Genomic DNA, 17,686 nt, shown 5'->3' on the forward strand with positions numbered 1-17,686 from the left:
ACTATATTTTTTGAATTATAAGCCACCCAGATTCACTGACTGAGGCGAATGGCTATAGAAATTGATTGATTGAACGAATGAATGAATGAATGAAACCTGTTTCGATCTCTTTCAGACTTTCCCCATGAACATCTGTGTCTAGGGGAAAAGCTGTAAGAGGCTCCATTCTTTTTCCTTTATGATCTGTCCACATATTCAGTTAAAGAACTGAATGAAGCTCAGAAAAGGCTAATGTGTTTCTGATATTTCACTATACAGAGAAAAGCAAAACAATCCAACAGATTATTAGGAAAAAATAGTACCTCAGCCATGGTTTGCAGTTTTCCATACAGCAAAACAGTGTTCTTCTGCATTTTCCATATGTTTTCCATAATAATGTGTGAATCAGAGTCAAGTTGTCCAGTGAATGTAGCTTTGACAAGAGTCTGCGAAAGATAATGATTTGAGGGCATTTTAGCTACTCTCTGGTTGTTGATTTCTGAATTTGCTGCTGGCATCTGCTCAGAGAAATAGACACAAAATTCTATGCTCAATACTGAGTTCTGTTACTCACAAATGCTAAATAATGCTTAATTCCAGCTTCATTTATATATTTATAGACTCAGGGCTTTTTTCCTCATAGAACGCTCAGAACAGAGTTCTGGCACCTTTTTTGGATGGAACCTTGTAGGGTAGGCAAGGTATAAATATGAACAGTTACACGTTATTTTAATCACTATTTGCATTTTCCTCTGGGTAACTCAGCAGCAATACAGTCAGGGCTTTTTTGTCATAGAACGCTCAGAATGGAGTTCCGGCACCTTTTTTGGATGAAACCTTGTAGGGTAGGCAAGGCGGGTTGTATGACATGTGTGAGTTCCGGCACCTTTTTCTTTTTCAAAAAAAGCACTGTAAAGACTGATTATGTTACAAAATAATGTGCATCTAAAAGGTAAGGATTTATTAACCAGAGATACTCAAATATAGAAAAAAGATAAAATGAGACTGCCTATTATGGAGTAAGAAGAAATCCCATAGAAGGGAGTTCTCATATGGAAATATGAAAGCATGATGGCTAAAATTTCAGGCCTTACACAATATAGATCCATGTAAGAAGGAGAAAAGATTTGTGGAGAAAAGATTCATCTGAGATCACAGGAACAGAATTTGTTTTAAATAAGTATGAACGAGGAGGGCAATCTGAGATATGTCTTTCATTTCGGCCACTCATTTCCCAACTTGTCAACTTTAAGTGTGTCAGTGGCAAATTCTGAGAGTTGAAATCCACACATCTTAAAATTTCCAGGTTTAAAAAAAACTACTGGTTTAAGCGCATCAGTAAGTTCACGTATATTTGGGTCAGACAGTTATATAACTTAAATGATTGTTTGGGTGATACATACCACCTGCTGTGCCACAGAATGGGCCTGTTCCTCTAAATGACTTATTTCTGTAAAATAAGCAGCAAGTTCCTTTTCCAAACGAAGATGACGATGTAACAAAGCTTCTGCACTAGATTCATCTTTTCCATAATCTTTGCTGGCGAGGAGAGTGTGTTTTTCCTGGAGCCAGGAGTCAACCTCATTAATATCTGCAAAGTACTGAAGGGAAAAACAAGTCTGAGGTATTATGGTAGTACTTACAGATAATGTTCCACTACAGAATAATTTATGCAGAGGAAAAGGATCTTTTCCTTAGATCCCATTTGTGGAATGCTGTTGCTTTCTGCAGAGGTGAACAATCTGGAGGCCCAGAGCTATATTTTGCCCACATTGAAAAAAAAAAGATCAAACTTGGTCAAACCTGATAGCATACTAAAAACAGAAAAAACAAATTCATTCAGTATTTTTTCAAAGGATATTAAAACACGAAAACACACAGTCATGTCTATACAATTAAAAGCCCAGAAAATTGAAAACTGCTAGAACACTGGCCTCACTTTCTGCGGTCCCATAAAAACCATTCAATCATGATATAATAATCTTAAAGAATTCAAGGTGGAGGTTAATAATTTTTTCAACTTCTTTTACCTTGTTTGGATGAAGGAAGAGACTGACTTACCTGTCGAATGAGAGCAGCTGTATCCAAGCGGATCTTACAATTAGTCATCTCATTTTGGAGCTGTTGCCACAATTGCTGCATGTCTTCCAACTTCTTCTGAATCTCTCGGTTTGAAGGATTGTTCTGCCTTAACTCCTGGCCCTTGCAAATTATTTTAGAACAAATTGCTTGATGGGAGTCACACTCAATTTGGAGAGACTGCCAGATAGAAATTGGGAGATTATTGTTAAATGCTGCTAAAGGTAAAGGTAAAGGTTCCCCCGCACATGCGTGCTAGTCGTTTCTGACTCTAGGGGCCGGTGCTCATCTCCGTTTCAAAGCCGAAGAGCCAGCGCTTGTCCGAGGACGTCTCCGTGGTCATGTGGGCGGCATGACTAGATGCCAAAGGCGCACGGAACGCTGTTACCTTCCCACCGTAGTGGTCCCTTTTTTTCTACTTGCATTTTTACGTGCTTTCGAACTGCTAGGTTGGCAGAAGCTAGGACGAGTAACAGGCACTCACTCTGTTATGCGGCACTCAGGATTCGACCCACCAAACTGCCGACCTTCTGATCGACAGGCTCAGCGTCCTAACCCACTGAGCCCGTAAGGTATAGTGGTTAAAGACTGGGAGTGGGGAGCCTAAATTTCTAATCCACCTTAAGCCCTGGTGATTTAGGACTAGCCAGTTTTCTCTCAGATCAACCTATAATTTAATTTTTAATTTGGATTTTTTAGAAACAAAAACATAAAGTTGCTTGATTTGACCAAGGTTAAAACAAGATACATCGTTACTTTTGGAAAACTCCTTATGGATTTTCTTTTTTTTTTATTAAAGAGTTTTACAATATTTTACAATATATCCCCAAATCCCTCCCACCCCAACCCCCCCACTTCCCAGAGCTAAATACAGGATTATAGTTACAACAATCATATTCTAAATAAAAATTTACACAATATACAATCAACCAAATTCATACTGCGCTTTAACTCTCTCTTAGCATAACTACTAACAATAACAATATCCCACTAAATTCTACTCATAAGCTAAATAGAACTTTTTGGTCCCATATTTGTTTTCAATATAATTTATCCATCTCCTCCAAACTGAAATATATCTCTCCTGTGAGTGATCCTTTAAATAAGCAGAAATCTTGGACATTTCTGCAAGATTAGAAACTTTAAACACCCATTCTTCTACCGTGGGCAGATTGTCCTTCTTCCAATATTGTCCCACCAGTAACCGTGCTGCCGTTATCATATTCAACATCAGATTAGTCTCTTTGACATCACAATTTACAACAATACCCAGTAAGAACAATTGCGGGGAAAACTTTATCTTCCTCTTAAAAATCTTTTGAATGTTCCACCAAATTTTAATCCAGAAGGCTTTTATGTTTCTACAAGTCCACCACATGTGGAAATAGGTAGCTTCTAAGCTACCACACCTCCAACACTTAGACTACAGATTAGGATACATGTTGGACAACTTCTTGGGATCCAGATGCCATCTATAAAACATTTTGTAAAAATTTTCTCTTAAATTTTGAGCCTGGGTAAATTTAACATTTCTAACCCAAATTATCTCCCAGGTGTCCAACGAGATTGGTTCCTGAATATTTTGTGCCCATTTTACCATGCAATCTTTAACCAATTCCGTTTCCGAATCCAATTATGGATTTTCTTTTGACACCAGTACTTAAAATATGATTTTTATGGATTTGTGGTGTAGCAAAGGATGAAGAGATAAATGTTTGTAACTTTAGAGGGATACATTTGTTTATACTTGTGATGAAAACTGGAAATTACTTATTTGTATATGTCTTTTCCTTTATTATAATCTTATCTCCCTCTTCTTTCTCTTTATTTTTTCTTGCACTTTTTACTTTCTTTCTAATCTCCTTTCTTTCTTTAAGTTTTAAAGAAAGAAAATAGATTTTACTATTATAATCAAAATACTTAATTAAATTATATCAAAAAAGCAGGAAGAAGGAGGGCAATATATACTTCTTGGAGTTTTCAGAGAAATCTAATCAGCAATGCCAGTAAGAGTTTTGTTTTCTTCTTCTCTGAAATGCCACCTTGTGGCTTCATCAGAGATAGCAACGAGAACTATAGTCTCACTGTTCCACTCACAGCTCTATTATGGATTTCTATTAAAGTTGCTCAAATGATAAAGAAAATACATTTTACTGACCTTATGGCTTTGGAGAGAGGCTGAAATATGGGTGAGATCATCCTCTAAGGTACCCATCTTCACTAATTTCCATTTGTCAGACAACCATTGCTCTTCTTCTTTGCATTCATGAAAAAATTCAAAAAGCTTCAAAGCCCCTTCCAACTGAAGTTGCCTGAATCAAACGGATACATGATGTACTTTAAAAGAGTAACAACAGGAGATTATTTCAGGTATTTCTAATAGTTCCAGCTTATTTAAATATAAAATATGGTATAGTTCCAACCCAGTTTTACTCAGGATCTTAGAATCACACAACCGAAGAAGCCATGGAAGAATCTTCTAAATATTTGCTGCTATAAATTTATTTGGTAAAATTCTATATTTCTTTGTTTTCCTTCTCTTGGAAAAATCTCATATGTGTCACTTAATTAAATGTTATTTCTCAGCAAAATTGAAATGCATTAAATAAAAAATAGCTGTATAAAAAGACTTAATTTTTTCCATAATAAGTTTTATTCAGGGACAATATTAAAGAAAATGGTAAATAAAGTTCCTTCCAATTCTAAGAAAACAAGGCCAAACCAAATTAAAGTACACGTTCAAAAAAAAAATTCCCCAATCATACAAAAAAACCCAACTCCCCACCCTTACTCCTCACAACCTTTGATGCTAAAGTTTCCTACAGATTGCTTTCATGCTCACTCTATATTAATATGTAACTGAAGATGTGCCTAGTATTTAATAGTATTTAGTATATAGTTTATATTTAAAAATCCCTTCTCAACCCATTGGGTCTTTCTCAATCTTGGGCTCTCTACCAGAGCCTGGGAGCCACAATTATTACAACCACTTTGACTTTTACTTTCCATATTCCCTCTAGTTCCTCCCTCAGGCCCTGGTAGTTTTCCAGCTTCTCATACTCCTTCTTCCTCAGGTTGCTGTCATTTGGCATCACTACATCTGCCACCACTGCTGTCTTCTGGTCCTTGATATCTGATTGATTGGCTAGTACTGCCCTGACTCTGGATATGGAAGTCCCACAGCCCTCTTATTCTCCACAAACCTCTGTGAAATCTCCCATCTTGACTTAGGAGTGTTTAGCCCATATAATAGGTAGATGTTCTGGCACACAAGGATGTGTCTCTGTGTGTGTGTGTGCACGTGCGCACACACACACCTGCGCAAATAAGCATACGTGTGTGTATGTGTGATGTAGCCAAAAAAAATGATTCTTCCCAGATTCATTTCAAGAGCTTGGTATACTTGTCAATGTCATCCTTAAAGAACCAGAATTATTTTGCCCTTTGCCTGAATGTCAAAAATTTAGAATGCTTTGGTATTATTTATAACATGCCTGCATACGCACATGCCTTTTAAAATCATTGACAAAAATGTACAGGGTTTATCTGAGGTGATTGAGCCCCCATGGTCTCTCATTTCTCTCTGATGAATGTGTGGAATAGAGAAACACAATACATGCACAGAGAATTGCAATCTAAGATCAGAAATTTTTATCTTTTTGCAGAATAAACCAAAGCGTTCAAGAATTTTACCGTGTTTGGCAGGAATCCTGAAGATTCTGATGTAGTTGACGAAGCATCTGATATTTGACCTGAAGCATATCTGATTTGACTGTTTTCCTTTTTATTATATCTTCTGTTTTTTCAGCGATGCACATGATGCTTTCCTCAAGAGAAGAGATTTGGGAGGCAACTAATTTGTGCTTTTGCAAAAATTCCACTGCTTCTAAGAGCTCTTTGCCACAATCCTTAGAGCTTACTAATATCTAGAAATAAAATGAAAGAAAAATATTTTGTATGTTTTTCAGCTACTCAATTGCAGGTAGTTCCCAAATTCATACATAGCTTAGAAAATGATACATTAATTAATTTATTACAATTCATACATTATACTAAACCATAAACCATGATTTACAAAAGACAGTGACCAATTTTATCATTATTACACATCAAACTCAAAACAAGCAAATTTTATTAGTATGATCCAAGTCAATGAAGTAATGTTATCATAGATGCTTAGTATGAGAATGTCATCTTACTAAATCATGACATCTATTACATATTCATATATGAAAAGAAATATAAGGAATCATGGAATGGTGACATGCTCTACAACATAATCTCCTAATCTAATCTCCTCCTTTAATATTTGGGGGAGCAGAAGAAGAATTGGGAAGCAACAAGAGTGGAAAAGTTTGACTTATGCTACTTGACATACATTCTGTGATGATCTCTTTAATACTATTAAACAAAGTCCTTGGGACGGACTTGATAGATAAACAAAAATGCCAAATCCAGTCTAAACATCTGTTTGACCATAATAATACTAGTCAGCTAATATTTTGCCTGGTATTGCCACGTGCTGAGATAGAGAAAAATGTTCTGATAAATGGTTGTATAAGATCCTGTGTTGTGATGGAATGTCTAACAGGGAAAGTGGAGGAAAAAACAGGATTGTTGCAAAACGAATTCCTCAGTCTAGCAAGGAGGGACCTACAATGCTACCTTGGTACTCATCTGCTTTGAAACTCATCAAATTTGGTACTCAACACATTTTGATTTGAAAATTTTGTCCTGATAGTCATCATTTGTTTGGTACTCAATGGACAAGTTAGAACTTGATGGTGTCAACTGCCTTGTGACTCACTACATTATTCCTTATGGGAAAAAATTATTTGTTACTCATCATTTTTGGTACTCATCACACTTCCCAGAACCAATTAACAATGAGTACTGAGGTAACTGTCTTAATTTTGCAAGGTATAAAGACTAAGCTGGAGACTTGCTGTAACAAGCTTTCAAGGTGTTTTGTTACAATACCTATTATCAGTATAGATCTTTACAGAAATCCAAATGGGTCATATTTGTTTGTCTGCCTCAAAAGGCTTTATATATGCCAGGCTTTGTCACAGAAAAAAGCAAACTAATTAACAGTGCTTGCTACATTTGCACAACATTCCTTCCTACGTATCATTGGTTTTCAACATACAATCTTCTAATTTAATGGAGACAAACCCTCCACAAAGTCATGTGAATAGATTTTTATGAGTAGTTACAATCTATGGCTTAAATTCAAATTCTCATTCCAAATACCCCCTCTGCATAAAATATCCTTATTCGTTCTTTTTCCATAGGCTAGAAATAGGAAGCATTGCTTGTCCATTAAAGACCACATTCACCAAGATCTACCTTTAGAATGAATAACTCAATATACCTGCACTCCTTTAAGTTCTTCCATAATGGTATCAATATTCCTCAAAAGGACTAGCACTTCCTGCATCTTTCCCATAGCGAGTTTTTGTCTTTGGAGATGGCCCCAGAGATCTTGCCATTGCTGAATGATGTCCATTTGCCTGTGAAGAGAGCAAAAACAAGAAAAAAATGTGTTATACAAGACTTCACTAATGGGCAATTCAAGTTACCCCATATTCTGATGTCATAACATGATATATTTCCATACACCTTATTTACAATGTTAGCTACTATGGGGAAATGTGAGGTTTAATCCAATGGGAAAATGCAACTTCAAATCATAATGTTCATTAGCAACTCTGAATTTTGTGAAAAATTTGTGAATGTGAAAAAAGTGAATTGTTGACCAATGTGGAAGGAGAGCCTCACAACAGTCAGTGTGGAGATTTCTTTTTTCCTTTTTTTTTACCCTCTGGGACTTATTGCAGATGAATTAGTTGGACTGTGCCCATGATCCAACTCAAAAAAGTCAAGACCTCCAGGCAGGCGGTATGGGTATATCAGGAGGAAATGGTGTCTGTTGGAATAGGAGATCCAAGTGTTTTGCAGGTGAGATCTACAGAATGGCTAAGCAAACAAACAAAAGATGCCCAGGACAAAATTTGTCTTAGGAAGTACAGAGGAATTTTAAATTCTGGCAGCTGCTCAGGTGAGAAGCAATCAAAGCTGAGAGCACAGAAAACAGCCAGCAACCAAAGCATCCAAACCTAGTTTGAGTAAAGGGTTTTAGGATTCAGGCCAGTGGTGGGATTCAGCCAGTTTGCACCACTTTGGCAGAACTGGTAGCTAATTTTTTGTTGCCCAGGCCCAGAATGGACTTCCGGAAGCGACATCCACACAGAGAACTGGTTGTTCACATTTCTGAATCCCATCACTGATTCAGGCTGAGAAGAAAAGAAGATGAGGAGAAGAAATGTGTGCAACAAAAGAAAGGAAAAGAAAAAGAAAGAGCGGGGGGAGCAAAAAAAAATGTACAGAAATTCACACAAATATATTTAGAGTAGAAGCATGGGAATCCACAGAAAAGCATAGGCTACATTAAGGCAAGAAAAAGAAATCTACATAATTCAGCACCCATCGAATAAGATATATAGCATATGCAAATAAGATTAGAAAGAATTGTGTAAATTGATACACACACAAAGACCCTCATCCCTTTGTAGACCTATTAGACTGCAATTTTGAAATTGTAAACGTTTGCATTACATTAGCAGCTTGTGCATATTTTATTCTTTCTTGTATCACTCACCAAGATGTTTTGCTATTGGGATTGCCCTTTATTTTTGTGTCTTTATCATCTGTCCTAACATTTTTGTTTTTGGAAGAATACAAAAAAATATATAATATGATCAGTTGAATTTACTCTTTCCAAAGATGGAAGTTGCATTAATTCATGCTAAGCAAACTCCTGTGATGTGCTTTTCATTCTCTCCAACACCAGTTCTGACTACTGCCCCAATCTGAAGGCATCCTACTCACTTATTGGCAATCAAGTCATTGTCCTGATAGTTCTCCTGCATGATTTCGGCAGCCATTGTAGACAAGGCTTTGAAGCGTTGGTCTTGGGGAAGCATATCTGCTTCAATCGCCTCTAGTTTCCTAGTGCCTGCCTGAAGTTGTTCTATATCGTCAGGTTGCCAATCACCCTGCTTTTGGATTATCTCTCTCATGTTCCTCAAATAGGCCTCACGAATGGCTGCTTTCTTCAGAAACTTCTGGACCTGTTGCTCAACTCTCTCAAGTCTTAACAGCTCCTGCTGTATTGCTTTTCCTCGACTGTCCTCTGCTTTCTCCAAAGCAGTCCATTCTTTTTCCAGATCTCTTAAAGTTCTTCCTTCAGGGGGAAGATAAGCACGCTGATTGTTGACTTGCTGTTTGGTCCGTATGTGGAAGAAATTGGCTTCAATTATTCCCTTCTCACGGTATTTGGGAGGTTTCTCCACTGTGCGGAAGACCTTAAAGTTATTCATGAGGAAGCACATTTTCTCCAGAGAATTGGGGAAGGAATGGTCATTCAGTTCTGTCACTTTGAGCTTTATCCATTTCAAGAGTTCAAGGATCATGTGTTCATACTGGAATTTCAAGTCATCTGTCTCCTTCAGGCAGAACATGATCTGCAGAAAGATCAAACACAACATTTCCCTGTTATTCCTAGTTAGTAGAATTCTATTCACATTTTCAGTAAAGCTAGATTTCCATCCAAGAATCTTTAAAAGAAAGTTACATATTCCATGAACAATTCATCATGGAATCTCAGAGTATTAAGTATTCAGCTAAAATCAGCAATCGTTAATTGGACCAGGACCATGTTAGGTTCGAATAGACGATCACACCGTGAGGTTTAATGCAAGAACGTTTATTAACACAAGCATAAGTCAACTGGCAATTAACCGTTTAACTCCCCCTTATATAGTCTGCTACATTCAAACAGTGGCCAATCCCCAGCCCAGAAACTCCCGCCTAAATAGCACCAGCCAATAATTGCACTCAGAGTTCTAGGAAGGCCCATTTAATTAATCTACAGACACAACAGACCATCTTTACAGTAATATACATTCAACACAGTTCTGATCCAAATTTTCTTCCAGAACTTCTCTTGAATATAAAGAAGAAAACATCCAGTTGCAATATGGATGATTATATGGATTGCGTTCAGATAAAATGATCACTTTATTCAGTGCTTTTTTTGTAAAAGAAAAAGGTGCCGGAACTCACACATGTCATACAACCCGCCTTGCCTACCCTACAAGGTTTCATCCAAAAAAGGTGCCGGAACTCCGTTCTGAGCGTTCTATGACAAAAAAAAGCCCTGACTGTATTGCTGCTGAGTTACCCAGAGGAAAATGCAAATAGTGATTAAAATAACGTGTAACTGTTCATATTTATACCACTTCTAGATGAATGAAAAGCTTGACTACAAATGGCTTCTTTAAGTTAGGGCATAGGATATGTGCTCCATCCTCAAGGTCCTGAGAAGCCATAATCTATCAGTTCCAAATTGTTACCATGTTATAGGAGTTCAGCTGAGTTTCATCTTAACAGCCTCTGTACTTCCTTAGACATTTTTTTTTGCCAATGGAAAACTATGTATTCCATAGATAAAGACTGAGTCCACGTTCTATTTGGGCCAATGAAATTATTTACTTAAGACATACCAGACATTAAGAGTGCTAATTACCAAAACAGCAATACACTGACTTTAGCAAGCCTTTTCTGGACTGTTTGACCCTGCTTCTGCCTGGAAAAGTAATGGTAGTAGAATGACACATAGGTCATGATGGATCTTTCATCTGGAAATGGCACTGCCACATCTTCAGCATCCAACAACTTTAAGATTCCCAGGCGCTTCTCCGCCACAGTGAAGGCATTATTTAGATTAATTATGGGCTGGTCATGCCGCAGAGAGCTGTATTGTATAAGATCAGGCCTGAAAAGATCATAAATAAAAACAAATAAAATACATGAGGGAGATTATGTTTAGAAAATGCATTTTTCCCCTTAGGATTTTTAGAAATTTACTACAGTTTTAAATAGGCTATTGATACCGGTGTCAGAGGTAATGTAATACAATACTGATGGAGGAAAAACTGAATATATCTTTCTTCAGTAACTGGATTAGGTACTTTAAAATAAGAATCCATGGTATCACCATACAAGTACATTTTCTAGAGTTGCTCTGGTGGAATCAAGAGAAATTGTATTTGTCGATACCCGTGTAGTTCAAGTTTGTAATAGGTTTATGACTTAAAGTAATTTTTCCAATAACTGATGAAAAGTTTCATAACTTATTAGTGTGCCATCCACCCCAAGTTAAAGTTTTTAAATTCCCCTCAGAAGCTGTGAATAATATGGATCTGCTTTATAAAACATAGAAACAGTTTGTTGAATGACATGGAGTAACACATGTCATTTTCTGCATCTGACTTTAAAAAGATAAGATGCAATAATTTGAAATAATTTGTGAGCAAACTATATATTTGTATTTATCTTTAAATAAATTATAGTTCGAAAATTATGAAAACTTATAAATGTGCAGGAGTAAAACAAATATTGTTTCTTACATGGTCCAGCATATTTGGAGAGGTCCATAAGAGTGAAAAAACAATACAACAATAAAACTTAACTTGCCTTCTAGAAGACATGGAAATGCTGTGATTTGTGTCTTCTGAAGCAGCATTGTAAAAATTTCCATTTTAGTATTTTTTTCTGAGCATAATAAAAAAAATCTCCCTTGTTTAAAATGGGTGTTCCACATGGATTCATGATTCTCTTTCCTTATAATGGCACCTGCACAGATACATGTGCAAAAACCACAAGCAGGAGACAATTGTCCCTGATTCTTGTGGGTCACCAATGACTCATCGCAGAAGATGCTTCCTTGGATTTTGAAGGTAGCAAGTGATAGTTTATCCTTTATGACATTATTCTGTATCTTATCTTGCTACAACTTGCTCTAACAGGTTTCATAATTCAGCAATAAATAAGAAATGTTTCCTATACAGTATCTGTCTTGAACCTCTGGCTATTTATATTTTCAGGGTGATTCTGGATTCTAATGTTACAGAATATATGTAGTATATATTGTACAGTATAATACAATCCATTAAAATAATGGATTCTAATAGTATAGAAGAGAGAAAGAGGCAACAAAAATAAAGTTGTCCTATCTGCATTCTCCCTACCACAGACAATTTGCTAAATTGCTTCATTATATTCCTTCCAGATGAAAATCTTCTTTTTCTATTAACTTTTAGTGCCTTTCTCAGTTGTACATGAATCATATGTCAGAACACTTTGGAAAGATTGAACTCCTACTTTTCCTTACCTATGAGCATGAAGGAGGGCATTGAAAGCTAGCCCATCATTCCAGCTTTTGGAAAAGTCTTTCACATTGACATTAGAATAGCTGGCTGTCTTACACTGACACCAAACCAGTAGAGCTTCATTGGAAGAGAGAGCGTCAACTCTAGACCCAAATTCATCCTAGAAAGTCAACAAGGCAAAAGCATTCATAGGATAATCTAAATCTAAATTAGCAAAACTAAAACCCCACAAAGAACCAAAGATTTAAGGATTTAGTAACCAGAAACAGAAATACATGCAGATTTAAATTATAGTTAACTGTATGGTTAATAAAGGTAAAATTAAAGGTTCCCATTGTCCAGTTGTGTCCAACTCTAGAGGGTGGTGCTCATCTCTATTTCTTAGCTGAAGGAGCCAGTGTTGTCCATGGTCATATGGCCATCATGATTATACGATGAGGTGCCCAGAGTGCTGATATCTTCCTACCAAAGTGGTACCTATTTATCTACTCACATTTGCATGCTTTCAAACTGCTAGGCAGGCAGGAGCTGGGGCAAGTAACAAGACCTCACCCCATTGCATGGTGCTCAGGTCTCATACCTGGGCTGTCAACTTTCCAGCTGACAAGCCCAGCATCTTTAAACTCTAAGCTATCACGGTCCTCTAGTATGGTTAATAGTTAGCTGTAAATATAAAATTGAATTGGTTTTTTATGCATCCACTCAACTCCTCTTAGGGTTCAGAAGTCTCAAGAGTGACAAATTTTAACCCTTCCATTACTGGAGAATGATTTTGGTGATTCTATATATACATAGAATATTGACTTAAACATTTCACCAATATTGTGCGACAACAGTTTCACACAATTTCCTGCAGACCGTACAATCATCTCTATGCTTCTTTTCAGTCATAAACGATATATCAAACTTTAGAAAGTTGGAGAATTATGAGGCTAACAGTGATAACAGAAAGAAAAAAGTGAGCAGCTTTTAAATTACAATCTGACCTTATCAAGACTGATCAGTGAAATTTGAAATCTGAGGATAATTATCCACATTAATCCAAGGATGAGGATCTGGTCTCCATCTACTATGTTTTCTGGCCCAATTAGCTTCACCTGTACCTGCTGAATGCACAAGAGGCTCTTATCATTAGTGTGTTTACAAAAGTCTCTTGAGAATCAAAAAATGAGTCAATCAGTACATTTAGGAATAGTTCTTGGAAAACATACAAAACAGAGAGATAAACTCTTCTCTATCTTTGCTATCCTTCCTGACTAATTTGCATGGTTTTCAGCAATTGGACAAAGATGATATGTGCAATCAAGTTATTTCCAGGAGTGACTATGTTTTTCACAGTGCTTGTAGGTATTTCCCCTCCACTATCATGAAAGTGGAGGTGGGAAATATTGATCTTTCTGAGCAGCTTCATTATGATGCTAATGCTTCTTTTATTTGGTAGCCAATGGCAGCAACAGTGACATAATGGTACCATTAAAATGAGTGTGGGTGTGATTTCCAGACTGACAATATTTTGGTGATGGGATCCATATTTTTATTTTTTTTTTGCTGAAAATCTAGGGGAAAAAATAGTGTGCTGTTTCTTCTGTAGCAAAATAGCAAGCCTCTCTGGTGATCACAAAAAGGAGATGGAGATCCACATTGGATCCAAAGCTGTACCACTCTTGCTTTTCTTTTTCTAGCAAGACTGGCCCAAATCATGTGGCACATCTAGGAATATCACTGCTGCCACACTGAGGCTCCTAAAGATTATCCATCCTCACTTTCTCTGAAAAATAATTTGGCATACTAATGATGGATTTGAATGCTTTGATGCCACCTGATGATGCCCTCTCAATGCAAATGTCAATGATACGTCTCTCAGTTCTCAAAGGCTAGTCATTCAATGAGAAATTTGTAAAGAACAGTGCAATATACTTGGACCATTTGAGTTTCTAAGTTTCAGGTGAGACAAATTCAGAAATTTGTAAAAAAAAAAAAGTGGGGAGGACTTGTGGAGAGAACGATGACATTCACTCTCTCATATATGCATGGAGATAACTCCTGCTTTATGTTATAATAGTGTCACACATTAGTTTCCTCTTTCCTAATTCTCAAAATGTAACAGAAAAGAGTGAGGAAGAAAAAAAATACAGTGGTGTTCCAGCCAAAAGCTCTGTTAAGTTCTGCTGTGATGAAATGTACGTAAAAGTAAGTCAGAAACAGGCACATTGATTTATATTAGGTGTGCGAGAAGTTTTCAGGTTGCAACAGTTTCTCCCAAGAAACTGTTAAATTAATTAAACTTTGCTAGAACAAAGAAATATAAACTAAATAGTGAACCAAATAAATGAAATTTAGTCTCCCATATTTGAAATGTCAGATCCGTCTATTAATTCCAACCTATTAATTTAATAATGCTAATGAATATTCAGACTTCAATCAGTTGCAATACATTGGAGTCCTAGTGGGGGAACAGCACAATGGAGGTGATGATCGAATAACAACAGGTCCCATCTTCACTCCACTCTACCCCCAAACTCCCCATGTGTCCTTAGGTTTTAGCAGCCAATAAATTTTATAATTAAACAAACCAACAAACCAACAAATAAATATTAGAGACTCGCTTTCACTAATTACCAGATCACTTCCTAAGTTGATCATAGAGCAATGTCTTAGATCAGCAGTTATATCAATCAGGAGTGCAACTTTTATCCAAGGACTGCATATTGTCCTCAAGTCCTCTTTTGGGAACTACAGAGCCACCCCTGAGCATATTAACTGAAAACCCACAACACAATTCCTGCCTTTTTTCAGTTTGAAAACAAATAGAACCTCAAAATTCCCTCAAGCCATAACTCAATTCATATACATTGTATGTGATCTTACATTTTTGTACTGTTCACCTTCCTCTCTCCCCAAAATTTAAGTGCTACCTTTGGTTACTTATGCTATAGACTTTCTACAGAGATGGGTAATCTTTTACTGACAAGATAAAGTTTTAGTTGGGGTGGCTGGGTGGAAATTCATCAGTAGATAGAGCCACTTCAATTGACACTTTCCACCCTCCCGCCCCAGCTGAAACTTGATTAGTGCCTATTATAATTCCAAACTTTGTATCTCACCTTAGATTTGAGGAATTGAATGGCTTTGCTATTGTTCTCCAAAAAATGAACCCTCATCTTGCCTTTGTTTGGCCTGGGAAGTTGTTCAGAAGATAGTAGCTCCAAAAGACGCAGGAGATAAATACCATCTTTCAGTTCAGTGTAGAGATCTCGAATCTTAATGTTTGCCTACAAAATTAAAGGGTCAAAAATAAAGCCAACAACAATAGTACCATGTTCTTAATGCTATTTTGCCTATGGAAATTATGACATAAAGCTGATATCGGACTAGTAGTTATTTGACTGCTCAATAATAAGCAGGAGAGATGCAATGCTTTTTTATTATGACATAACAGATGAGACCTATAGAGAAAAAGGCAGACTCAAATACTTTATTACATGAATAAAATTCTATGTCAGGCCTGCCATCTTCAGCATACTCCTCTTTGCTGGCATCCTGCTATAAAATGCAAGGGAGGAGAGAGGTAATTGGGTAAATGAAGAGAGGGCATGGGAATAGGCAGAGAAAGAGGATGGAGGGTGATAGGGTGATAGGAACCAGAGGTGTCAAACCAGAATGCATGGGCCAATCAATGATGGAGCTTGAGAATGGAATGCACAACTATACCAAAGAGAAGCCAAACTTCAAAGCTGTTCCCAAACATCAAAAACAAATATAATTGGAAACTGATGAAGGGGCGGGGAGGGCCAGGGAAAGGGAAAAATGTAAAGTTTGCACAGGAATACTTAGATCCAGCTTTCCTTATGCTGTAACCACTTGACTTTAATAAAAGAACTTTTCACTTCAAAGAATGGAGTCGAGGGTCTTTCTTTCTTAAATGTCTGAGTTAGGACAAGCCTGACATTCTATTTCTAAGACTTTTCTGCAGAGTATTGTTCTTGACATTATAGTTTAAAAAATAATACATGAACCACTGATTGTGTTGATTGATCAAGTTAAGCAGAAGAATCTGTTAACATCAGCAAAGAGGTGTTTAAAGGAATCATATATGAAGAACATTACAAAAGCTACGTACACTGTGTTTGGAGAAAACATTATTCAACCAATTAGTGAAAGTTTTCTTCTGCATGATCATACGTTGTGCTTGCAACTTCCTGAATTTTCCTTGTACAAATTCTTCCTCCATGGTAGCCTAAAAACAAGAATATTCCAACATGACGCCAATAGAATAAAATGTCCCAACTTGCTACCAATTCCCCTGAGTTCTTGAGCTTTTTCCTCTTCTTACATCAAGGAAAGTTCATTGGATGTAATATTTTTTCCCCTGGATGAAAAGTATTGTTTCTTGAGAATAGGAAATGTAGACCTATCAGCTAATCATGTCTACCAAAAGAGCCTTTGTAGACACCCAGGTTGGATAAAGATATTAAGGTCTTTAGGTTTTATTACTTAATAATGAAAGTACTGTTTTTTGGGGGGGAGCAGTTATTATTTATTTATTTATTTATTATTGGGACTTATATGCCGCCCTATCTCCCGAAGGACTCAGGGCAGCTAACAACAATAACATACAATAAATACAGAAGTTAAGATAAAATTAAAATTAAAGGCCCCTGTACAATAAATGAAAATTAAAATTAAAATAAATTAAAAATTAGAGTTAAAAAATTAAAAACATAATTAAATCCCTGTCAGTCCAGGTCAGCCAGGTGGAAAAGGAGTGTTTTGAGGCCGCGGCGAAAGCAAACACTTTAAATCACGGGTATCAAACTCGTCACGTCACGCAACATGTCATGATGTATCATGACTTTTTTTGCATTGCGGGAGTAAGTGTGAGCATGGCCTTTGCACGATGCAACTGGCCCACAGGCCGGCAATTTGACACCCCTGCTTTAAATGGTACTAAATAAGACAACCTCTAACCATTAAACTCAACATTCTCATTTGAAAACAAACTAAATTGTAATAGAAAACATGTCTCTTTTTGACTCTTTTTATTTCTTTAACTTCATTACCAAGAACCATGTGATCCATATGAAGACACTATCTCTGAACTGCTATATTAACAACAAAAAATTCAGGAACAGACATGGTCTTGTAGAGAAGTCCATATGGGTTGGGAATTATACAATCTGGAATGCAGAATCTGGACAAGCCAATTCTAAGCAATTTTGTGAGTAAGCAAAATACTTATATATTAATGTTTATGTCGGCAGTTTGGCGGGTCGAATCCCGAGTGCCGCGTAACAGAGTGAGCGCCTGTTACTCGTCCCAGCTTCTGCCAACCTAGCAGTTCGAAAGGACGTAAAAATGCAAGTAGAAAAATAGGGACCACTCCGGTGGGAAGG

The 17,686-nt window shown here is 36.8% G+C and overlaps 1 protein-coding gene across 1 annotated transcript in view; it reads right to left on the reverse strand.

Moving 5' to 3' along the window:
- Nucleotides 1-16,524, reverse strand: part of SPTBN5 (spectrin beta, non-erythrocytic 5) — a gene marked incomplete at both ends in the record, with an annotated part of 112,122 nt that extends 95,598 nt beyond the window's left edge. The window contains 12 exons of the mRNA XM_081325484.1: nucleotides 303-497; nucleotides 1,383-1,580; nucleotides 2,041-2,238; nucleotides 4,217-4,370; nucleotides 5,752-5,984; nucleotides 7,433-7,571; nucleotides 8,950-9,584; nucleotides 10,669-10,897; nucleotides 12,296-12,453; nucleotides 13,280-13,396; nucleotides 15,398-15,565; nucleotides 16,414-16,524. Coding sequence (XP_081181610.1) covers nucleotides 303-497; nucleotides 1,383-1,580; nucleotides 2,041-2,238; nucleotides 4,217-4,370; nucleotides 5,752-5,984; nucleotides 7,433-7,571; nucleotides 8,950-9,584; nucleotides 10,669-10,897; nucleotides 12,296-12,453; nucleotides 13,280-13,396; nucleotides 15,398-15,565; nucleotides 16,414-16,524 — 2,535 coding nt within the window. The remainder of the gene's footprint in view (nucleotides 1-302; nucleotides 498-1,382; nucleotides 1,581-2,040; nucleotides 2,239-4,216; nucleotides 4,371-5,751; nucleotides 5,985-7,432; nucleotides 7,572-8,949; nucleotides 9,585-10,668; nucleotides 10,898-12,295; nucleotides 12,454-13,279; nucleotides 13,397-15,397; nucleotides 15,566-16,413) is intronic.
- Between the last annotated feature and the right edge of the window lie 1,162 nt (nucleotides 16,525-17,686).

This window comes from Vipera berus (genome assembly GCF_964194415.1).
Source record: "Vipera berus genome assembly, chromosome: 1".
NCBI classification, from domain to species: domain Eukaryota; kingdom Metazoa; phylum Chordata; class Lepidosauria; order Squamata; family Viperidae; genus Vipera; species Vipera berus.